At 46.4% G+C, this 24252-nt stretch overlaps 2 protein-coding genes across 4 annotated transcripts in view; both read right to left on the reverse strand.

The window, feature by feature from the left end:
* The window catches only part of LOC144159351 (thiopurine S-methyltransferase-like), a 32705-nt gene extending 21217 nt beyond the window's left edge, over positions 1-11488 (reverse strand). For both annotated transcript variants that reach the window (XM_077690771.1, XM_077690770.1), the window contains exons 1-5: positions 11301-11488; positions 11009-11110; positions 6055-6147; positions 3575-3704; positions 1069-1121 (exon numbers count right to left, since the gene is read on the reverse strand). In XM_077690771.1, coding sequence (XP_077546897.1) covers positions 1069-1121; positions 3575-3704; positions 6055-6147; positions 11009-11110; positions 11301-11323 — 401 coding nt within the window. In that variant the 5' untranslated portion in view covers positions 11324-11488. The remainder of the gene's footprint in view (positions 1-1068; positions 1122-3574; positions 3705-6054; positions 6148-11008; positions 11111-11300) is intronic.
* A 4325-nt stretch (positions 11489-15813) lies between these two features.
* LOC144159352 (sodium- and chloride-dependent glycine transporter 2-like) overlaps positions 15814-24252 on the reverse strand; it is a 104689-nt gene continuing 96250 nt past the window's right edge. For both annotated transcript variants that reach the window (XM_077690773.1, XM_077690772.1), the window contains exons 12-13: positions 21870-22043; positions 15814-18709 (exon numbers count right to left, since the gene is read on the reverse strand). In XM_077690773.1, the coding sequence (XP_077546899.1) occupies positions 18509-18709; positions 21870-22043 (375 nt within the window). In that variant the 3' untranslated portion in view covers positions 15814-18508. The remainder of the gene's footprint in view (positions 18710-21869; positions 22044-24252) is intronic.

Consider the following 24252-nt stretch of genomic DNA (forward strand, 5'->3'; position numbering starts at 1 on the left):
CCCTAATTCATTAAAATTATGCACTGAAATCCTTTTTCCTTAGATTTAACAGCACTGCTTACTTCTGGAGATAATGAAATTTCTGTACATTCTCCGGTATATCACTCGATGCTGAAGGGCAGTTCTGCTTGACTTATCTAACTACAGAATACCTGTTTTAAAAGCACCCATCATTAGCCATACTACTAAGAACCGTTCCCACAAACCTTGCATCATTTTTTTAGGTCCTCACCAGAATAATTGTTAACGAAACTCGATTCAACCAAGTGTCCCGCCTTCACTCATGTTATTAGCACATTTCAGCTTGGTCTTCTAAGAACCTCTACTCCAAGCAAGCTTTAACTAAGTTTTGAAAGATTGCACCTCCTTGCCCGAAATATCATTTATCTCTATTCAACATGTATGTGATCAGCACAGCATGAAAACACCCTGCTGAAACGTATATAACGCAGCTCGAACCCCTTGCCTGGTAATATGCTACATAGGCCTATTTGCTACACGGATTTGGGAAATAAGGCTTGCTATACTCGGTTACAACTTAAGAACGGCACCAAAGTTGCTGCTGTGCCTCATCACCGCAGCCGGATGTCCCTCCGCGCAGCACAAGTAGCGCGTTACTGGGGATATTTTGAACATGGCACGAGCCGTTTTTGTATCTTTTTGGACCTAAAATGCTTATAAACTACTGCACCGACGGCAAACAAACTACGTGAGAAAAGGCAGACGATATCACGCATTCGTGGCAGTCTCCTTTCAAAACGCGCGCGCCCGTTGACATCCGGGTCCGTCGCTTAGGCGGAGTGATACCGTACATGAGTTGGTGCCGTTCTTAACTTGTTCCCGAGTATATTACTGCAACCACAAAACCCTGAAAGGATAGCTGATCTAGGCATCTAGCATGACTTTCTCCTTTTCCAAATTCGCCTTGGAAAGATTTTGTTTGTGCAGCAAAAGATAGTACAAACTGTTGATTTAACTAGATTTGCTGCCGGTTACACGTGGACTATATCCCTGGATGGTGTTATGGCACTGCTACTGCTGCTACGACCATAACTTTCTCACACTTACTTGTTGAAGTCAAATATGCTGCAGATGAATATTTGTAGGCGGCGGTCGAGCGTCTGTAACAAAAACACCATCGCCAATGAGTAACATCCACGGCACTTCATACACTTTGACTGACTACTAAAACTGGTTTTTGGGTAAACAATCTTCCAAGCCTGGCACACAAAGACACACGTTGACAGCTTTCATTTTAGCCCATTTTTTCCGACGAACACCTAGTGATTGGAGGCTTCTTTAAGTTGAAATAAAACTGCAGTTTGGGTATCTGTTATCTGTGTTTGATTTCCCTGTTTTGTTATCTATAGCAGCCCGCAAGACACAGTTTTTTTTTTTTCCCCCGTGCTTGCAGTGAATAGTAGAGCTAGATTCAACGGCTGACAGGTCAAAGTGTCACGAACACTGGCTTATTTTACCAATGCTCTCCAGCAAGAACAAATGAAAAACAACAAATTACTACAGTTAAGCCTGGATGTAATGAGCCTCTGTCTAACGAATTCCTGGATTTAATGAAGTTATTCAATTCTCCATTGCCAGTCCCATTGAAATTCATGTGTTTGTGACCACTATGTAACAAAGGCGTTGCAACGGTTAAACTTCATGTAACGAACTCGCTCTGCTAATGAGCCATTGTTTTTTTTCTCTTTTTCTGAAAAATTGGCTGAACAAATGCACTAATTTAGCGAACTTCACGCGCATCGCAAACTACCGTGCATTTCCAGTGTGACTGCCGTGTCAGTTAGGTGCTAGGCCTGCCTGTCGGCGTGTAGTCACATGTCTCCACTGCGATCAGTGGTGTCGGCTCATCAGTGATGAGTTCTACTGCCAGAACACGAAAAGTTTTGTTTTCACAAGACAAACTCGCAATTATAAATGGCATGTCTGCCAGCTAGAATGAAGAACGTCCCCGCCGAGTACAGTATGCCAGCTAGGGCCCTCTCAACAATTTTGAGTCCGGCAAAGAGCATCAAGTTCACGGAAAGGAGCCCTTTCATCACAAGTTTGGTCCTTGAAAAGGGTTAAGGCACCGAAAAGAGTCAAAAGGCATTAAGTTACGTTTGTGAATACGAGAGTGAGTGATCTTGCTTTTTTGGTGTGCCATGTAGTGACTTAGTTTGTGGGAAAGCAGCAGGCGCAAATCAAGGTTTTTTTACTGAGAAATTTTACCACCACTGATGTGTAGCATTTTTGTTTCGTTTCTGCGTCATTCATGCAAGCCTGAACTCGAGACCTGCATGTAACGAAAAATTGTGAATTTTTTTCAACTTCGTTATATGCAGGTTTAACTGTATACCCCACAATCCGTACTTGCTTTTTTTTTTCTTTTCGGATTAGTACAGCCAAACTTTACTCATGTTGCCACAGGGTGAAACAAATACACACTAAGTTGTAGATCTAGAGATGTTCGTTTTATGAAGTAAAGATGCACTTTTACACAGAGAAGACAAAAAATTAAATTATTGCATAAGCGTGCACAATATCCAAGGTGTGGAAATGACTAATTAGAAATTATATGACTGGTGGCAACATACGGGAATCAAAGCAAAAAAAAATTAGAGCATTCTTTTCGTCAGTGAGCATGAGCTGAGTTTCTGGGACATTTGTGAGTGATACACTACGAAATCTTCAAGAAAACATAGCACAACAACCACCTACAGAGGAAATCCCAGACACAAAATATTCAAGGCAACGAAACTTCAACATTACATACCTTTTTTAATGTTTTATCTATACATTACACTCACACAGCTTCCATGATTGAACTCCAGCAAAAGAGATATTGCCACTGCATTTCAATGATGTCTAGGCAACCTATGTAACCCTTTTAAGGCTACACAGAAAACAGAAGACGATTCCTTTAGCCATCTTATATTCCATTTTCATTTACGCTTCTACCGGTACTTTAAATATTTCATAAGCTGTAGCTCTATTTTTGTGTTGTTTTCATAAACTTGTCTGCTTGAAAAATGGGGGAAATGGCCAAGAACAAGTTTTTTCTCAACGCTCTACTTTGTTTTACAGACAAACTATGCTTGTTCTAAAGGTGACTAGAAGAGGCAATTGGTTGCTTTCAAGGCACTTTAAGAAACTCACTAGTAAAGAATTCCAAAACCAACTAGTAACATTTCCTCCAAAATACAAAGAACAAAAGGATACCTCAAGCAGCAGCATGACCATTTCAAGCAATTTTACAGTAACTACAGCTTCTTCTTTCTTGTAGAGTCAAAAGAGAAAGCTGTTTACTTTATTTTACACTATGTGCATTGTATATGTAGTATATCCTTATATATTCTTATGTGCCTCATTATGGTTTCCCATGCTTAGTCTATAGTTTATTACCGACACTGCCTGTTTTACATCCCTTAGGATTTCGTATATAAGTTTATACTCCACCATTTCTCTTGATGAGTCCCAACTAGCCAGAGGGGCAGGTATAATGATGTCTTGCATTATCCCTCATGTATTTTTTCAACGCTCTCATAAACCGATCCCCAATCAATCAACCACTCACTTGGAAGACTTTGCACTGCAGCTGCGGGCAAGTGGTCTCTTCAAAGGGCAGGCCGCTCTCCTTCAGGAACTCGCTGGCCGACTTCTCCACGTACTCCACTCCGACAACACTGTGGCCCAGGTTGTAGAACCTGCGGTAATGTGGTGGCCAGTGATCGGACACAGCTGAAGTCACCACATTCTTTGTTATTTACAAGTACCGGGCTAAACAACCCCCACCTTCGCTTACTGAATGCTGATGGGTGGTATTAAAGCGAAAGCTTTCTTAGTGAGACCGATGGCGTCCTGTCAGAAAACTAGTGCACTTCCCCATAGACCGGTTGGCCGACCGAAAAGCTCTGATAAGATCTCTGGACACGCAGCGCGTGCATGAAACCGGGGTTCAATGTGTCAAAACGGTTAATTGAAAATAGCAAAACAGGAACGCTTCTAGATAAGACAAAGCACGCATCGATCATGAAGAAGTAGTACAATAGTGTACCTTTTATCTCATAAACCACATATTGGTATACATTTACGGTAGATTGTTTGTAGATGCGTTCACTTAGGGAAAAATCGTCACCTGGAATCATTCTTTGTTTGCGATTTGAGTCCTGGAAGGTTTGACGCTCGATTGGATGCACTTTCAGCGAAGGTTGGCCGCACTTTTAGCTTTCGCGGCAGCGATTTCAAACTGTTCAGAGCAGCCAGGTTTTCCCGCATAGACAGGTTTAAGCCTACCTCAACAATGAATGTGATGACCTTTTTACCAGCAGCGCCATCATCATCATCGTCGTCGTCGTCGTCAGCCTACTCATGTCCACTGTAGGACGAAGGCCTCTGCCACTGACCTCCAACTGCTCCTGTCCTGTGCTGCTCGAGTCCACAGCTTACCCCCGAACTCCCGTATTTCATCCCTCCATCGGGTTAAGGTTTCTTCTAGACCCACCTCTTGGTATCCACTCTGTTACCCTAATTATCCACCAATTGTCGGTTTGTCTCACTACAAGTCCATCCCGAGACCATTTCTTTTTTCTTCATTTGAACTATGATATCGTCCACTCTAGTTTGTTCTCTGATCCAGGTAGCTCGTTTCCTGTTCCTGAGTGTTACTCCTAACATTATCCGTTCCATGGCCTATTCAGCCGACCTAAGTTTGTTTTCTAGTTGTTCAGTAAGGCGCCAAGTTTCAGCTCCATTTGGCATAACTGGCAGTATGCAGTGGTTGTAGACTTTTTTTTTTTTTGAGTGACAGAAATAGCTTACTTTTCATTATTTGGAAGTGCTTGTTGTGTGCTCCCCATCCCTTACCTAATCTGCGCCAGATTTCTCTCTCGTGGTTGGGGCCAGCACTAACCATCTGTCCGAGGTAGTTATATTCTGTTACTTCTTCTAGCCTTTTGTTTCCTAAGCTGAGGGGGGCATTATTTCATGTTTATTACTCAATACTTAAATTTATTCATATTTATTTTTAGCCTAATGGCCGTGCTTTCTGATTGTAGTTCCCGAAGCATTGTTTGCAGATGTTCTGCAGTCTCACTCAGCAACACTATGTCGCTCACAACCTGAAATGGCACAAGTATTCCCCGTTAATCCTTAATCCTATATTTTCGCAGTCAAGATTTCTGAATTCCCCCTCCAGACATGCTGTGAACAGTTTTGGCGGGATGGTATCTCCCTGTCTTACTCCCTTTCGGATCAGAAATTTATCCCTTTGTTTGTGGACGATCTTGCCCGTGCATCCTTATATATGTCTTCTAGAAGTCTTATGTAGGTTTCCTCTATTCGTTGGCCTTTTAGTGCTTCTAGCCTGGCTATGCAGCAAATACTAGAGCAGATATACAAAAACGAAACCCATGAAACGAAACACATTTCCCTGCTTCCAAAGTGGGAAGCATTAATACCTGGCTCTGACTCCTCGCCGAAAGGGAAGTTTTATTACTATGGGGGTTTCATACACGAGTTTTAAATATTGTTACAAAGTTGAGGAAGACAAAGATAGATTAGTTACGATCTGCAAGTTATGCCTCAACTATGACAATAACAAAGAAATGCCTTGGCTAGATGATCTCAGTGGTCATCCTATGTCTAAAAGAACAAAAGACTGCCTTAGGCTCAAACTGAAATTCTTGCCAAATACCATAAGCACCTATCGGGGAAAACTGGTTACATGTTCCTTGCACCATTTCGTGTAGCTTCCCCAAAACATTGAGCCACAAACAAGCTCCAAATATCTTCAGGATAGTCTCAATAGGCCAAATGTTCCTTGGACAAGCTGAGTTCATTTCTTGCGCGAAAAAGATCTCAAATTTGATAACCCAGGTTACCTTGCGTAACAACCAAGCAATGATTGCGTTGTCAATCCACTGACACAGAAACGCTGTGTTGCCTAAACTGATACTGCTGCGATAAAGGTGCAGTGCAAATTTATTGGAAGAAGTAACAAGAATAAAGACAAAATGGCCAAACCAAAAGACTGTCGCAGTAGCAGGGAGTACTCACCACAACAATTCCTGGGCTTTCCCGCACAGCGGAATGAACACATGGGCATTCTGCTTCCCAGCCAAGATGAGCTCCTGGTGCTGATCTAGGAGCCTTCAAAATCAAGCACATGACAACAGTTAAAGACAATAAGATTACACAAGGATAAGAAGAGATGGACCTAAGTCCAACCTGCATGCAAGTTAAGAAATTTGTCTCGGCTCTAAGCACAATAAAACCTTTGTAAGTTTTAGTCTTCCTGATGGGCTTTGAGGCAAAAGTTGTACTAAGGAAAATGCGGTACCAACACAGAGTGTATGTTTGTGGTGTGCCCCTACCATCCAATTTTTAGAAAAGGGGGTACACAAAGCGTACCGATTTCTCACTCATGGAGAAAAATAATTCGTGCATGAGCAATGCGTACTTTTGTTTCACTCTGGGCATTTTTTTTTGTCAGTGCTGTTGTTGCTCTGCCTGGTTATCTAAGGCAGCCAACGCATACTTAAAAAAACCCTACAACACTTCTGATAAACGCTTTCACTCTTTCTTCCTCATCTTGAAGCACTGTGAAAGATATACAGTTGAACCCCTTTATAAGAGACACGTACCGGGGAGCAGTTTCTGTCTCTTATACGAGATGTCTCTTATAAGCAGGGTACCATGTTTTCACTTACTAATCAGACCCTAGTTCAATGTGGGCACCGTATAACTAAAATAAGCTCAAAAGAACGCTACAGCATGTTTCAGAACATTCATTCTAATTTATGTTTGGCCCCCAGAATTTGTGAAATTTTCTGAATCTTTGTGTGCTTCACGACTATTTGCACTGTTTTTTACAACCGATTCTACAAGCTTTTTTTCCTTTCTCTGTTTGTGGAAGATGAATCGTAGACGTTGAGTTCACAAGCCTGATGAATAGCCAGAGCGCACAGCTTCTTCCGCTGTGTGCTCAGGCTATTCATTACGCTTGCAGGACTAAACGTCTGCAGTGCTTCTTGATTGGGAGCTACGCGAGTGGGAGAGCCCACATGTGCAATCGTGCTCCATCCAATGGATGGCAGTGGGCTTCAACCACTTCTTTAAGTTGCATTTCCATTGGCAGGGCTTCTCATTGTCATTTCATAGCTGACTGAACCACTTTGTGTTTGCTGAAGTTATAATAAATAGCGCTTGCAGGCGTCTGACGTCCACCTGTGTTTCCACAATGGAAGCAACTGCAATTAGGGACTGGTGGCACTGCATCTGAAGTTAAAATGTCTGTTACAAGCGAGATCATTGATTAAAGTTCAAGGATGACTTGTCCCTTATAACCAATCTTCTACATCCACTGTCTGTTATAAAAGAGGTCGATTTAATGGGAAAGATAGGGCAGCCAACCATGTGGGTGAATAGTGTCTCTTATACCCATTTGTCCCTTACATCAGTGTCTCTTATAACGAGGTTCAGCTGTAGTTACCGCCACCACAAAGTGGGACTGCATGCATGGGCGTCCGGAAGGGGGGGCAAGGGGGGCAAGGGGGGGCAACTGCACCCCCCTGGACATTCGGATATTTTTATGTACTACAAAACAGCTGCACAGCTTGGTTGGCCCATAATTTTAAAAACTTTGCCCTGAAGGACGGAAGAGAGGAGAGAACCACACCGACGTTCTCTCCTTTGTCCCGTCCTTTAGCGCAAAGTTTTTTTAATTATGTACGTCAACCAACTAGCCCAACAATCCACGCTACTCAAATGATTAGCACACTCAGGTCCTGCATATCCGTATGGAACGCCCTTCAGGACTGTTGTCAATATTGCACTTTAGACACTGACTAACATTGGCGGTCATGTGACGGCAGTGAAACAGACTGCCTGTGCTGGCTATGGAAGATAGCGAACAATTCTGAAAGGTTTGACACTTTTTTTTTTTTTATAAACTCTAGATTTATACACTCTTACTGCAAGAACTTCAGTTTTCGGACAAATTTGCAGCTATAGCTAGCAAAAAATTTGCGCAGCTACACTTAGTAGGGAGAGTGTAACATCCTCCCGTGCCGTCCCATCACCTTGTGCACCCTTTCCTTCAAAATTGCGAACTGTCGGCACCACCCAAGCCCCGAAACAAAACCTATAAATCAGCCCCTCAAAAACGCTTGTACGCCTGTACTGCATTGTAAGTGAGGGATGCCAGTAGTATATTTATTGTGTGAGCCATTTCAACAGACTTCATCACACATGTCATCTCGCAATTGGCCCAGAAAAACCCGAGGCGTCTGCAGCTGCTATTCAAGGAAGATTGACGGAGTGCAGTTGTATGTATGTGAACGTATTGTGCTGTGTGCTGGTGATCAGTTGGTGTGAGTCGAGAACACTCACGCAGCGAGACTGACCACTCTTCTTTACAAAGTGACAGAAATTTTTCGCATTTTCTTGATTAACTTTATTTCTTTGTTCGGTAATAAAATCCAATGTACATTCTCCAAGTCTGGTTCTAATTCGCTGTTTGTAATTTTTGTAACCACAAATAAATAGCGCCTTCTTGGTGCTATCCAACCGTACTCCCCCACCCCCGGTAATGGATGCCCCCCCTTGCAAAAAGTTCTGCGGACGCCCTTGACTGCATGATCTGCTTATCGCAAAAGATATGCCTCCCATTTCTGCCTTGCTTTTGTGGCTTTCCTTTTCAAGTGGCTACCGAATGCGTTCATTGCTGCAACTGAAGCAAAGCCGGCCAATAGTCGCTACACCACTGTAATGACGTCATTTTAGTGGTCAAAGAATGCCAACACCAGGGAAAAGAGAAAAATCCTTTGAGCAAGTTTCTAAGTTAGCTAATGGGCATAGAGCAGTAAATTTTGGCTGAGGTACTTTGTGACCCCCTAAGCCATTGGTTCTCGGCCATGACTGCCCTGGCGACCTATTTTGGGCTTGCAAAAGTGATGGGGGACCGCACGATGGAGCATACGTTGATCGGTGTCATAATGTCAAACAATCTGTACTTGAATCTCTAAGGCTTCTTTCTAAACACCTATATGCTGCCTTTTGTGGGTCTGTTTGTTTTTCTCATAGCTGGCGTGTTCTGCAAAAATCAGGTGAAAATGTGTGCTACGCGAAGAAACTAAACATTCATGCAATGCAGCGAAGCCACCTTTTTGCATTGCGAGAAAGTGCTGGCAAAATCAAGAAAAAAATGGCGGCAGAAAAGTTACCGGGAAGCTTCATGGAGCCCTGAAATGCTCTCGTGGACCCCCTGGGGTCCGCAGACCTCTATTTGAGAACCACTGCCCTAAGCAAAGTACTAGATGTGTTCGTTGACGAAGTTCTGCAAGCATTTACGATTTGGATAAAGGTTGAAAAAGGTGTTGCAGCAATTAAAGGGACCATCCCGCTTTTAATGAGAAAAATTTCCACTGAAGATAGTCTAGCTGTAACCTGCCACAATTCATCTAAAATAAGTCTTAACTTTAATTTTGAGCAACATCTCCCTCACATTGCCCCCGACGGCAGCGGCATGAGGAGAAAATTCCCCGTTGAGTTTTGCCTCCATCTCACCAACTTTGTTTTGGCACTCATAGGCAAATTGGCAATTTCTCCACCGCAGGCTGGTTTTATTCTGTCTTGTGCAAGTGCCTTCAAAGTTGCTAGTGAAGTTTTGAATCCATCACCGCAACGATTTACGATGCATCATCGCAATATTTGGGCAGTTTCAGGCTTACTACTATGTTGAATGTTCTGCATCTCATGTTTCTGCCCCCCCCACACTAGCTTGAATGTGAATGTCATACTACACAACGATGGACACAAGTAATTTGAGGTCCACCAGATGTTGTGCAACACTATGAGCTTCATGTACGGGTGCCGTCAGAAGTAATTGGAGCCTGGGAGCTGTGGCTGAACCGCATAGTAACGCCATGTAGCTACACTGGCGGCAAACGAAAGGACGAGAATGCGTTCCTGCCGAGGGTAATAGCCCGTCTATACTCCTTAACCTTCTTCTTTTAACGCAGCTTCGAGCATTATTAACAGCATACTGGTCTCAGCAATGGTGCTGATAGCAGAGGCCGTATCTGGCAGCATCGCTCACACACTTTCAGCACACGCGAGCTGCTTGAGAAGCATCGCAATGGCAGGGATCTGTAGTGACCATTTTTCTTTTCTAGTATTTTTAGGTGGGTCTGCTATCAGCACCATAGCCAAGACCAGTATGCTGCGAATAATTTGCTTGAAGCCGCGTTAAATAAGTGGGTTGAGAAGTATTGAGGGGCTATTGGCGTCAGCAGGCACGCATGCGTGTTCTGCTCCTTCAGTTTACTGCCGGTGCAGCTTCATGGCACTCCAATGCGGTTCGGCCACAGCTCCCGTGCTCCAATTACTTCTGACAGCAGCTGTACAATAGCAGCAGTGTCCTCCCACTGCAATTTGGCTTAAGTAAGAACGGAATCATGAAGTTCTGCCGCGTACTAGGAGTGCAACATTCAAAAACTTATGTTCACAGCTCTCAACAAGCAACAGCTGAGACGGGTATGCAGACTACATAACAATGATTCACACGTGCTTCGATAATGCTTCCAACTTTATGTTCTGAATTTTGCCCCATTACTTTCGAAATAGAGGGTTGAAAGGAGATCACGTTGTCTAATAATGAGCTTCTTAAAACACTTTTCCTTTAATGAACAGGTGCTGGCTCACTGGCAGCACCTTCAACAAAGCACCAGCTGCTTTTTTTGTTGTTGGTGGTGGTGGTGGTGTTTTTGTTTTTTAGCGACGTGCCGACATCACGTGCTGCGGTGCACAGGAAAGATAAAGTAATGCAAATTTTAAGAAGGTGAAGAGCTACCCTTTCCACACAAACTTAGTCCACTCACAGCTCAAACATCCCTCCCTAGTTCCAGCACGAACGCGTCGTGGTAGCGTGCTACGTCGATCAAGGTTTGTAAATACCAAGCGGTAGCACCACGCACCAGGGTAGCTTCGCTCTCACAACCCATCCACTTACCGATGAATGCCCTGAGTCTGCCAGGGAGTGTTCCCAGTGTTCCAGCGTGACGACCAGAACTCCTTGAGCGCTTTGCCTTTCAGGAGAGCCGGCTTTTTACCCCTGCACAGAGAATAGCGACGATGTTTATCGTGAATTTGTCAAAAACAAAGCCTGGTGCGTAGCAATACGGTCTTTTTACCCCATTAAACGAGAGTTACAACTTTACGTTTATGCCTTTGAATGCAGCGATGAAATATTTTTGATTTGACGTCTATGTCACAACTCAGAAAGACACACACAGTTTGCTCACCTGGAGGTCCAGCGGTTCCCCATGGCGAAAGCAGGCGCTGTGGTGCAGGTAAGCACGTAAACTTGGATGCGTCGAGTGCGTTGACCTACTTCGCAATCATATCATGTTATAAACGAGACGCCAAACACGCGTGACAGCTGATACCGCAACACCATCCCGTAGCAGACCATCGCCATTGTTGTGGTCTGCAACAATTTGTGAATCGTGATGATGACGATGATAACAACAGGTTTCGGTTTCGGAACGGTTATTTTCGCTCATGTTGCGTTGAAAATCGTCTGCCCGTTGGACCAACGAACCGTGTGAATCTTGCTACGAGCTAAAAAGGTGTAGAAAGTACACTTTACATGAGAGTAATTTCAAAATCTTTGTAGATGCCCAATGAATTCGCGGCATAGATGCCAGTTGGCAAGAGGTGCTTTACTTTTTTGTTGTTTTATGCCCGTAACTGTAGGCACGCGCATTTTGGTGTAGTGAAGGGTGCTGTATCAATAAATTGTCATGTTTAATAAAGTGTTTTGGAGAAACGGCTCGCTTCATAGCGCGTGGTCGCATTCTGCCGTCTATTTGTTCTGCGATAATACAGGTGACCATGCCGCCCCCCCTTTTTTTTTTTTTTTTTTTGCATTCTGATGTTAACCTGTTTTGGCCTTTTCGTGTGGCGCAAGCTAAGACTGTTTGGGTTGTTTACAGCTATCTTGGGAAATGAAATAATCGGCCAGCTTTTTTTCTTTTTTTTTTTTCATAGGTGAAAACTGATTGTAAACTGCTAAAAAATCGGGGAACTGCCGCTGGCTGGGCTATCTATAGCAAAATAGACGATAACTGCGACATTCACGCAAAATTTTATTGAGAAGGATTCAGCTTCTTGTAAACAAGAATTAAGTAAAGATGGAGATTTATTGATGGAACACCTGTATATTTAGTTGTCTCTGTTTCATTTCTTTGTTTTTATGTGCGAATACTGCGCTATCACAGAGGCCCATTTCATGGTAGTTTAATTGCACGCAATTAAACTACCATGAAACCTTCGTATAAAGGTGGAACTAAAAATAATCATTTATTTTTATACTCTTGTTTTTTGAGTGAAAGCAAACGAAGGAACGGACATACTCTAATCAGCCAAAAAAAACCTTCTGTTCTGTCATATGGTAGCTGGGTTTTTTTTTTATTGTCTTTCGCTAACGCGTAAAGCTCCAAATAGCTTTTTGAAATAATACGTTTGAAGAAACAGTTCGTCTAATCAAGCAATCACTTAAAAATTGCACTAGGCAGCATCTGACAAACACAAGCGTTTAGCTTAGAAAAACCTCAGTTATCATACCGTTAACACATACACACTCAGTACTTCTGATCAAACATGGTCATATTTCAATAGCTGCTGCTTCAGTATGGCCAATACAAATCGTCAGGCGTGTCCGTTTTTATTGTTGTACTGTGTAGAGATGTGAGCGGTTGGAAAAAAAAAAGCATTAGAAAAAAATCAGGTTTCATTCGTATTTTTTTTTTTTTTTCCAACCAGGGTAATGTTGATAAAAACAAACGGAACTTGTCCGGGGAAATTCTTTGTGATGCGTCCAATCTGCAGTGATGGAAATGCTTTATAAAATCACTGATTTGACGTGAAATCGTGCGCAGATTTGGAGAGCGGAAGCTCTGCTGGGACTTCTGTGATGGAGCATGAAACAGTTATATTATTTTCAGTGTAGACGGAAAAATTCATCGGACACTTAAGTCATTTAGGTTATTTGAAGGCGAAATCCAGCGATTATTGAAGACTTCTTCACTGCTGCATCGTGTTTGCGGTGCCTTCACGTTCACCTGCCATGCGGCGCGCATCCGGATATTTGTTGATCCGCCCCCTCAACAATACAGGGTTAGTGGTGTAATCACCACACTTGGCTGCGGCTCTTGGCGACCCGAGTAAAAATTTCATTCCGACCCAAATAAGCATCTATGTATATTTTATTTACTTATTTTCTTTTTACAGCGTCCGTAATTTGGTTGTATTCGTGTAGTGGCCAGCAACTACGGTTTCGCGTTTGATGAACCATCTAAGGCTCCCATTTTAAGAAGTATGCGGAATTTTTGATACGTCTTCGCGGAATCGTCTTTTTTTTTTTTCAATTTTTCATATTTATCAGAAACCAACGCGAAAAAAACCTGTAGCTGTTTTCACGCCCCTGAAAATTTCATGAAAATTGCATCTCTATAGTACTGTGCGAGTTGATAAACGCTTTCACTCTTTCCTTTGCGCTTGGACAGAGTGCAACAGTTATGGTTATCGGCGACAGAAAACGGCACTCCGTGATCTGTTCGCTCCACCCGCCGCGGGGGCTCAATGGATATATAAAGTTGTGGTGCTGAGCCCAAAGAGGCGGGTTCGATTCCCGGCCGCGGCGACCGCCGTTCTGATAGAGGCGAAAAGCGAAGACGCCCATGTGTTCAAGATTTCGGCGCATGTTAAAGCTCCCCAGGCGGTCAAAATCAATCCGGAGCCCTCCACTACGGCGCGCCTCATCGCCTGTGGAGCGTCGGCGCGTTAAACCTGCAGCCCCACCATCAATCATTTGCTCGCTCCGGTCGACAGTTTGTTCTAGTGCTAAATCATTGTTAGCCTACCTCGGCCGATTTCGTGGACTACTCGGTGAATCCTCCCGTATTTTCCAGTTTATAGCTCGCTTGCACAAAAAAGGTCGGCACGCAGCACAGCGAGAGAGGGGGAGTTAACTTTATTATACTCGTTCACTGTTACAACGCGGTGATGGCCGCTAGTCCAGGGCTCCAGTCTCCAGGGCGCCGGTGGCTTCTCTGGCGATTATTCCGCACTGCTGGTCAAAGTCGGAGGAGGATGTGCCTGCTTCTGTTTTAAATGGGGCTAATGAATTTCGCCGTACCCTGCTGCCGTATCGTAGCTAGTTGGTTTCACTTGGGTCTCAGCTATGGGTATGGGGTTGGGTGGAAGAAGAAGAAGAAGAAAGAAAGGAAAGGCCGGGAGGTTAACCAGGTGTAGAGCCCGGTTTGCTACCCGGAACTGGGGGGATGGGGCTCAGGGAATAAAAGGACGGGAGAAGAGGAAGAGATAGGAGTGGGAAAGCGCGCACTCTAGTCCCGTTTCGGGCACTATATGTCCTTCACGCAAGTTCGTTTCACTCAGGAAACGTAAAAGGGCTTTCGTCGCCTTCTGCGAGGTCGATGGTAAAGAGCGATGACTTAGAATGGTTTCCACTGTAAATGGCCGATTGTCCAATCGGCTGAGCGCGGTGGCAAGCACGCTCCTCTCCGACGAGTATTCGGGGCAGCGCCACAGCACATGGTCTCTTCCGCCCCACAGGCGTCACAGTGGGCGCTGCTGGCCATCCCGATGAGGAAGGAGTAGGCTTTCGTGAAGGCCACTCCCAACCACAGTCTATAGTAAAGTTGACTGGGGTCGAGACAGCCCATACGGAATACGGCGCTGAAGAAGAGGATCCTGAATATACAGACAGGGATTCGAGAAGTCCGGTGGGGAATTCCGTTGCTGCATGGTAATCCTGCGTGCAAAGGAGCGTTGTGTCCTGGCGGCATCGCTCCTTGAAAGCGGAAGCAGAATGGTGCGGCCGCTCTCATGGCCTGTACGGGCAGCTTCATCCGCCAGCACGTTACCGATGACTCCGCAGTGACCTGGAAGCCACTGGAATATTACGTCAAGGCCGGCTGTGATGGCTTGATGGAGGGGTTGGATGGAGTTTGTGTAGCCGGAAGAGGGGGGTAAGGTGCTCGTTTGCATTGTGCGGAGGGCTGTTTGATCCTGTTACATAGCCGCAGCAGAGACGTACCCGCGTCGGTGTATTAAATAAATCTTTATAAGCAGGGATATGTGCTGCTTTAGCACGATAATCTGTTATAAATGTATCCTTGCGTATTAATTAAGTTCATTGTTTTTGAGTGCACGCTTTGCTTTTGTTTCGACTTTTTAAGCGGCTGCCAACTGCACTTAAATTTCCGAATTATGCAGCCATATAGATACGGAAGGTGCCAGATATAGTGTTGCTACACTGTGGCTCTGCGCTCGATCGGCAAGCGAGCGCAGAGCGAGAGAGCGAGCGCGCCCAGACCGCCGCCGTGCTTGCAGTATGGTTAATTTAACGCAACCAAGCTGCCCCTGGGCTGTGAGGTGCGCCGCAGTGGAGGGCTCCGGATTAATTTTGGCCACGTGGGGATCTTCAACCGAAATCTCGACAGGCGGGCGTTTTCGCACTCCACCTCCATCGGAAAAGCATGCCACCGCGGCCGGGATAGATCCCTCATATCCTCGAACTCAGCAGCACAGCGCCTTTGCCACTGAGCCACCGCGGCGTATAATTCTCAGAAAGGGCCGTGCAGGCGCAAATTGATGCACTCTTTGCACTTCGTTATAGCTTGACCGGTCTGCAGCCGAGACTCAAATAGTAGTTTTCGCTCCCTTTTGGTGCGACACAAAGCGCCGAAATACAGTCCTAGATGGAGAAGGATGAAAAACGTAATGCCGTAGTTTATTTTACACAAAATGTGTTTTATTGCAAAAACAATGACATAAGGTCTACAATCACAATTTTCTTTCCAGGGCATGAGCCCTTACAATAAAAATAAGCTCGACCCAGCGGCAGGTTCGCTCAAAAAATTGACTGTTCAAGAAGCTTGCAGAGCCATTTCAGAATCGTCGATTTCGCACAGAGTAATAATAAAACACATCGAAATGGAACGTTATAAGCTTTTTTTTTCTCGTAATTTGTAGTCAAAGACCGCTTTCCATTCAATTACATTGATCATGGCTTGTCTGCCTGTGAAACTTGGGAAGATCTCCTAAACGTGATCGGACTGGGCACAACGCTATCTTTCGCCTAGTAAGACTTCCAAAATACATCACAAGTATTTCTGAGCTACCAATGTTTTAGCGGCGATGAGCCGACAAGCGGCAGCTTGCACTTGGTAACAAAAGTCGTAGATATTCTTTTAACAGCCATTATCTATGTTGAACAGCACAAAAAGATATGCTACACCACACTTATGGCTATGCCACCTATAATTTATGGTCAAAACGTTTTTTTTTTTAATTCTCACAGCAACACTGAACATATAAAGAGAGAGATCAATATGCGTAAAATACGCAGCGTTAACAGCTAGGTCTTGTTAAAAAAATATTGGTAAGAAAGTGACGCTATTCAAAATTCCAGGCACACTTTTCCGCATATATTACGTACAATATTTACACATGCAAAGCGGGTGCAAAATCTCTTTGAGGTACTGAGCCACGTAGGGGGGAAGTATTAGCCTATAGTGAGTTAGGGATAGCAAGTGAGCGGTGTGAAAAGTGATGGGAGTAAAAAAAATGTGACGTCACGAAACTCAAAAGGTGTAATCCTGATACCCTCTTTACTCCTTTTCTTGAATTTGGAGAATAGCAGGGTGAAAATCAATATCCATGACTTTTCTCGTTTGATACCCCACCAACTCGTGTTGTTTCATTATCAGCAAATATGCTTCAACGTCTCTTTATCCCAGAACTCAGATAGTCCTACCCGTGCAAGAAATTTAACAATATTTACAAAAGAATGATGGACGCGTACTAACACCCATATGAGCCAGGATTTTCCGATTTCAGATAGCAGCGCTCACGTAACTGCCTTCACGTACTTCTGACCACTGAAACCATCGAAAATCTGTTAGCTATGCGTGATGTCGAACGTCGTTACATCTCGGTCTTCCTTAAGACACGCCAATTGTAATAATCGTATACTGCTTTCCCTCTGTCCGCTTGCGCAAGTAACTAATAATGTTTCAAAGAAATTACATTTTCGTTGGTATAGTAGTAGTTTACAAAACCAGACTTTAGACAAAGGGACCTTTTTTTTTTTTTGTAAGCAGCACTGGGGGCACGTCGCACCATCTTTGTTCAGGTTCGCGCGTATTTTAAATTCGCGGTTGTATGCGCTGTATCTCGCCGCTACGAATTGCCCGGAAAGTCTACACCCGAATGTCGTTTTATCAAAATCGGAATCTTTGAACGCATCGAAGTTTTTAGTATAGTGTAAAATTCGCTGCAACCAAATTGCGACTTTTTTATATGACTGAATGGCGTTACTCACACATAGTATTTGTCTCGTCCGCTGTCCGTTCTTCTTAGCATCGACACACTCTTAAGCGCCGGCAACAGTCAGGTCTTGCATCACCACGATTTTCGCGATGCCGTACATGGCAACTTTACAGTGCAAATATTCCTACGTCTACGTAGAGAGAAATTTAGCGTGTCCGTAATCGGTGTACTGATGTTCGGCTGTATGTGTCAGTAGGATAAGAAGTAGAAAACAACGTCATTAAACTTGCGTAGCAACGTTTTACACGTATACATCTGTAACGCCACATTTTCACAACGAACGTTGCACGTCGAATAGTACATGGGCGTGCTTGACAAGTGTCAGTTTGATTAATAAAACAAGAAATAGCAAGCAACGTGACCGTTGTGTGGAGTAACACCGAGCATTAACGGAACATGAATTTCCAAGGACGCAATCTGCTGTGCACTTTCGGCGCTGCCGATTACACCCCTACCAGATTCACCATGACATAGGGATAGGCGTAACACAAAAATTGTAGAACTGGCATACCATGTCGAATTATATTCACAACACCACATCTCCGACTACTTGAAAGTTTGAATTCCTGCCCGAAATTTAGTTACTCTGAAATCATTATCGCATCGCGACGGTGTGCTCTGGAGTAACGGCCACCAACGATCACGTACAAGGACTCCAACGATAAGGCTACTTGCTTGCTCATCACAGTGTAGGATACCCAGCGCCGAAAAGGACTTAAGGACGGCCTGCACGAAGGACACATCACTCATCCTTCAACAGTTTCGAACCTTTCCAGGCACTGACAACCCTCTTTTCACCGGCTTCCTTCGTCAGCCCAGAGTCTATCAACCGGTAACTTTGTATGTATGTACAGAACGGGACGAGGAACAGTGTGGTGATTATACACCGTTGCACAAACCACGAAACGCGCTTCTCCATGTTGAACAAATGAAGACGTATGGCAGCTGCGGCGATGATGGCGACGACGACGATATGGTCACTCCTGACGTGTCTTGGGGAGTGACGAGTGCCCTCTGAGTCAACCGAACGCGAACGTCACGCGTTCGGCCCTTAAAAAGTCACTGTAGATTGACAGTCCGTGTGGATCGACTGTCAGTGGCTGTCCTGCTCGGTGATGACGTACGCCTTGTTCTCCACCCCGGTGACGTCGGTGGAGATGTCGCCCTGGGAGAACTTCTTGAGCTCCACCTTGACGTCTGGTTGCGTCTGGCCTGTGGACGCCTTCCACTGCTCCTTGAGCGCAGGGTCAGACGGACCCCAGCGCTTGGAAGGTCTCGACGCCTGCCGTACTTTCTGCAACGAGGAAATTAAAGAGGAAAAAGAACGTAAAGCCGTTTAACTCAGTGTGAAAGCTTTCGGAAGTGCAGAGTAGTGATTCGCCATAATGGGCTGCAGCGCCGTTATCCGCTCACTGCTACCACCCAACGCATTTCAAATTTGCCGCCTTCGCAGTGCTCGCGCGCCACCTGCCTGACCCTGCGCCAGCGGGAGTTCTGTTCTTTTTGTGCTTGCTTTTCCTCCCGCACGTGTCGGCGTTGCACTGGCACCTTTTTCGCTTACTACCGTAAAAACCAACCCAGCGAGAGAGAGAGAGAGAGAGAAAACTTTATTTAGTGGCCCGATAGTGTTCAGAGGGTCAGCGGTTGAGCCCAGCTTGGACCCGACGGTGACCCCCTGTGGCCGGGCCGTTCATGGAGGTGGTTGCTGTGGCGGATCTCGCTGAAGCACTGGAGGTCCCGCACGGATCGCTAGAGCCACAAGCGCCTTCTGGATGTCCTTATTGGGGCTGAGCAGCGCGGCCTCCCAGTCTGATTCGTTGTGAATAAAATTGTCGGTCTGCATAGTGGGGCACTGCCATAACATGTGTTGCATGTTGGCCCAGACACCGCAGGATGGACAGAACGGGCTGTATAAGCTAGGGTGTATTCTGCTGTACAGTGCTGGGGAAGGAAGGGTGTTCGTCTGGATTTGACGTAGTGTGGTCGCTTCGTATCGAGTGAGTGAGGCGTGCGGGTGTGGGTAAATGCGTCTAGCGTCCTTGTAGTAAGCTAGGACATCTTGAAAGCTAAGGAGGGGTGCTGAGAGCAGAGTAGTGGCCGGATGATCTGACGCCTGGTTGGTGAGCTCGCAGGCCAGCTCATGAGCCACCTCATTCCCCTCCAGGCCCGAGTGGGCGGGGGTCCAAAGGAGACGTATGGGAGGTAAGTGCGGGGTCTCGGGGATGGTGCGTAGTATGCGAGCAGCTGGGGGACTGCACTTGCCGTTCGTAATGTTTCGCAGGGCGGTCTGACAGTCAGTTACGATGATTCCAGGAGAGCCACTGCGAGCGATTTGTACAACCGCAAGGGCGATGGCTGCCTCTTCTGCGTCTTTGATGTCGCCATGGGGCAAGGTGCATGCGACTTCCTGGTTATTGGGAAAGTTAGATGTGGCAGCGCAAAGGGCGGGGCGTCCTTTATATGGGGAGGCGTCCGTATACCACACATGTGAATGGGTCTTGAGGAGGCGGGTGAGGTACCTCGTTCGTGCCCGGCGCCGACCATCCTGCGAGCCCGCTTGCATGTTCTTGGGAAGAGGGGGCGCTTCTATCACCGCTTGTAAAAAGGCAGGCACGGGTTGCGCAGAAGGGTGTTCAAATGGGACCGTGCGGCCTAGCCGTTGTAGGATGTTTCTGCCCGTAGGCGTGAGTGCGAGGCGGTGCATGTGAGAAGTGCGCTGAGCCTCAATGAGCTCATCAGCTGTGTTATGGATGCCAAGCTCCAGAAGGCGGTGGGTAGGGGCCGTTCCGGGAATTCCTAGCACCTGCTTGTAGGTACGGCGTAGAATTATATTGAGCTTTTCTGTTTCAAGTCGAGTCAGCAGGAGATAGGGGGTGGCATAAGTTATCTTGGAGAGTATGAAGGCTTGCACGAGGCGAAATAGAGTGTGTTCGGAAATTCCCTGCCGCCGATTAGCTACCCGAGTGAGCATGCGCCCGACCTGGGTGGCATGAACATCGAGGCGGCGGATGGTTTCTGAGTTGAGACCGTTTGCTTGAATGTGCATCCCCAATATCCGAATAACGGGAACCTGAGGTATGGGCGTTCCCCTGCTAGAGTATAACTGAACGCTCTGGTGGGGTGGAGGGGTGTGACGGCCTGGGTAGATAACTAACAATTCAGATTTTTGTGGAGAGCACTGTAGCCCCTTGCTGTTGGCGTAGCATTCCACTGTCCCGATGCCGGCTTGAAGGGCGTCCTGGATGTCGCCGTCTCTGCCCCCGGCTATCCATAGAGTAATATCGTCCGCGTATAAGCTGTGTTGGAGATTAGGTATCTGGGCTAGGGCTGGCGGGAGATCCCGCATCGCAACGTTAAATAGGAAGGGCGAGAGCACTGATCCTTGGGGAGTCCCCACATCGCCCAGCAGGATGGAATCGGTTTTGAGGTCCCCGATTGCAAGGCGTGCCGTACGGTGAGATAGAAAATCCTGTACGTAGTAGTAGGCTCTTGGGCCGACGTTCATGTCCGTGAGGCCGCGTAGGATGGCGTCATGGGCTACATTATCAAAGGCACTCTTGAGATCCAAACTAAGGACGGCCCGCGTGTCCCGTGGCGAGGTTCCGGTGCCCAGTATGATGTCATGGTGTAGCTGTATCAATACGTCCTGCGTGGAGCGTCCCTGGCGGAAGCCGTACATGGTTTCGGGGAGCAATTGGTGTGTTTCCACATATGCAGTAAGACGGTGGAGAACCATGTGCTCGAACAACTTCCCTAAGCATGATGTTAGCGAGATGGGACGAAGGTTCTCGATTTTCAGGGGCTTTCCTGGTTTTGGGATGAATACGGTGATCGCACTTTTCCAGTCATCCGGGACCACCCCGTCTGTCCAGCATTTGTTGAAGTAGGCTGTGAGTGCCGTGACAGTGTTGTGTTCCTAACTAAATGAGCGCGGACGCTGACGATAATTACTTATATTTTGCCTCAAATGTACCTGCACTTTTCTCTGCGCTAAACAACGGGGAGATGTATGAGAAGCGCCAGTGGTTAACGAGTTTCGAACGCTTATTAATATATAAACCGCTTGGCTCTCGAAGCCTCTGGGTTACGCCACGACGACGGAACGCCGTGTGGCTCTACTTGGGTCAAGCGAGCAAGCTACGACGACAAGGCGAGCCCTAAAGTGTTCTGCACTTATTAAGCGTTACTGAAATCTAGAAAGATACTCGAAAGGTCTCATTTCGCTTGGGGTCACGTGTGGGTCTGTATCTTTTGTAATATAAACACTCAAGCGTCTTTAGAAAACTTGCTGTGCTTGCTACAGCTTACGGTATCTTTAGCGGATGCCGAAGACACAGTACTGAAATGCGGAACGGGCTCCTGCTACCAACTTATCTCCTATGTAGTTGTTACGCGAGTAATGTAAGCTGTCAGTGCCCGTCTGAAATTTAGCGCTAAGAACATTGGTTTCTTACCTCCCAGAGTGTCTCTCCCGACGCCCTGTAAATAGCGACAATGGCCCAGAAGGGAATCTGAAGCATGACGAACAGCGTGATGGTCCAGCCAATGCCGATAGCCCAGGGCGGATACTCGTAATTGCCGTACTTCACCGGTTCGCCCTGGTCTACCATCGAGAAGATGAAGATCACCTGCAGGGCAAGAAAGAGATGAGTTGACCGATCTCTGCGTCAAGTGAGTTTGCGCGATAGAGCATTTTCGCCTCTTGGGTTACGGACGGGGGGCGCGAGAAATATTAGGGGGCTTTAGCATAGGAGCTGGCGTACGCTACGCTAGCTCCTAATAGAGAGTTTTAGCATAGCGGCTAGCGGAAGCTCACGCTACGGTGGCGGGTTACCGGGGCCCGACCGCGCATGTGCGCGCGGGGAGGGCATGGAGTTTGCCCCTCAGTGGAGAGAATGCCCAGTCGGGCTCCGCTACCCGCCGCCGTAGCGTTAGCGGACGGTCGCGCAGTCGCTCCGGCGCCCGCCACGCCGCGCTCGCAAATTCGTTCCGGTGAGGGGTGGTCCGCCTCGCCGTGCCCATTCGCGCATGCGCAGTATATAGCATTCCGATACCCGCCGGTATACACTTGCAGTTATGCAAAAACTATCTATTAATTAGGAACCGGCAGCACATCAAGTATAGCTCCGCTATACCCATTATGCTCAAACGCAGTGGTGCGCGGAATGCGAAGCTCTTGTTCGATGGTAATGCGCAGAAGTATATATCCGTTAAAATTTCCCGGTGACCCGCCGCGGTGGCTCCATGGCTAAGGCGTTGTGCCGCTGAGCCCAAGGACGCGGGTTCGATCACAGCTGGTCTTCGGGTGGATTCGAAAAGCGAAAACGTTCGTGTGTCCACGTTTCGGCGCACGTTAACGATCCCCAGGTGGTCGTAATTAATCCAGAGTTCCTCCACTACTGCGCACCTCATAGCCCAAGTTCTGCTTCGACACGTGAAACCCCAGAATCAATCAATCAATCGAATCAATCATTTTCTGGGCAAATAGGGCACGGAGTTCCGCAGCCTGTTCAACACTGTCGCCGATGGGCTAAACACGAATTAAGCATGCATATGCGGTCGTGTGTGGAGATCGCGTTCTACACCCTAAAATGACAGTTCAGCGTGAATTTCGACGCTTTTGCTATTCCCGCGCTTTTAAATGCTGCGAGGTTGTCGTGCCTTTGATAACTCGGAAGTTCGGCCCGGTGGCGACAAATGAAGAGCAGGCCAAGTCTGAATGCACGAAAAATTAGTTTTCGGTTTGCTCTTTACAATCAAGGTCTTATCAACGTAGATTTCTGCGATAAACAAAAGTTCTATGAAGTCACCGGAATTATTTGGGAGAAATGCTAGCGCTTGTTAATTTCAGTGGCCGGTAAGCACATAGTGGTTTGCCAACCAATTTGCGAGAGCTTCAGCCAGTACTAGCGCTCACCAGACAAATTGAACAAGCCGCAGATGCTTTACAAACGAGATTTAGGCCAGGAGTGCTAATCTCGATATCCAAAGTGTCCGCTGTTTGCCATTTGACTGGAAAATTCTGTTGGTTGGCTGTAGAGTCTGTCACGTGCTTCTATGTTAAGGGGGGCTCACCTGACCGTATTTCTATAGGGCTTACTAATTCATGACTCACCCGCCGCGGTGGCTCAGTGGCTAAGGCGTTGTGCTGCTAAGCACGAGGTCGCGGGTCCGATTCCCGGCCGCGGCGGCCGCTTTTCTAATGGAGGCGAAAAGCAAAAACGCCCATGTGTACGAGATTTCGGCGCACGTTAAAGATCCCCAGGTGGTCAAAAATAATCCGGAGCCCTCCGCTACGGCGCTTCTCATCGCCTGCGTTGCGGCGGCACGTTAAAACCTACAATCAATCAATCAATTCATGACCCACTGGCTTAAAAATCATCGTGTGCTGATACGAAAGGTTTCACAAATTCCTAGAAACGTTCCTAACGGCCCAGTTTGCTTCTTTTAGAACTACATATCTCTTCTTTATTGAGATACAAATAAACCAGCAACGCAATTCAGTTTATCCACCTTACTTTGTCGCCTGTGGCTAGGTGTTGCCTTCACCGGTGCTTACTCGTATACAGCATTGGAATGGCCAACAGCCCTGCTTGTGATGTGTGCGCCACCGACGAGACGATTGAACACATTCTGTGCCATTGTGAGCGATACGTAACGCCGAGACAACAGCCCTCCACTACACTTCGCCGACTCGACGACCACCCCTTTACAGCACAGGACAATTTTGTGTCATAGGCGTTGGTCCGTCGCAGGCCGAAAAGGCTACAAAAGTCTTACTTCGCCTTTTGAAGGACACGGGCCTGTCTGAATGATTGTAGGGACATTACTACAGTG

The sequence above is a fragment of the Haemaphysalis longicornis genome, unplaced genomic scaffold (genome assembly GCF_048455015.1).
Source record: "Haemaphysalis longicornis isolate Haplotype H1 unplaced genomic scaffold, Haemaphysalis longicornis Haplotype H1 scaffold_10, whole genome shotgun sequence".
In the NCBI taxonomy this organism is placed as follows: Eukaryota; Metazoa; Arthropoda; class Arachnida; order Ixodida; family Ixodidae; genus Haemaphysalis; species Haemaphysalis longicornis.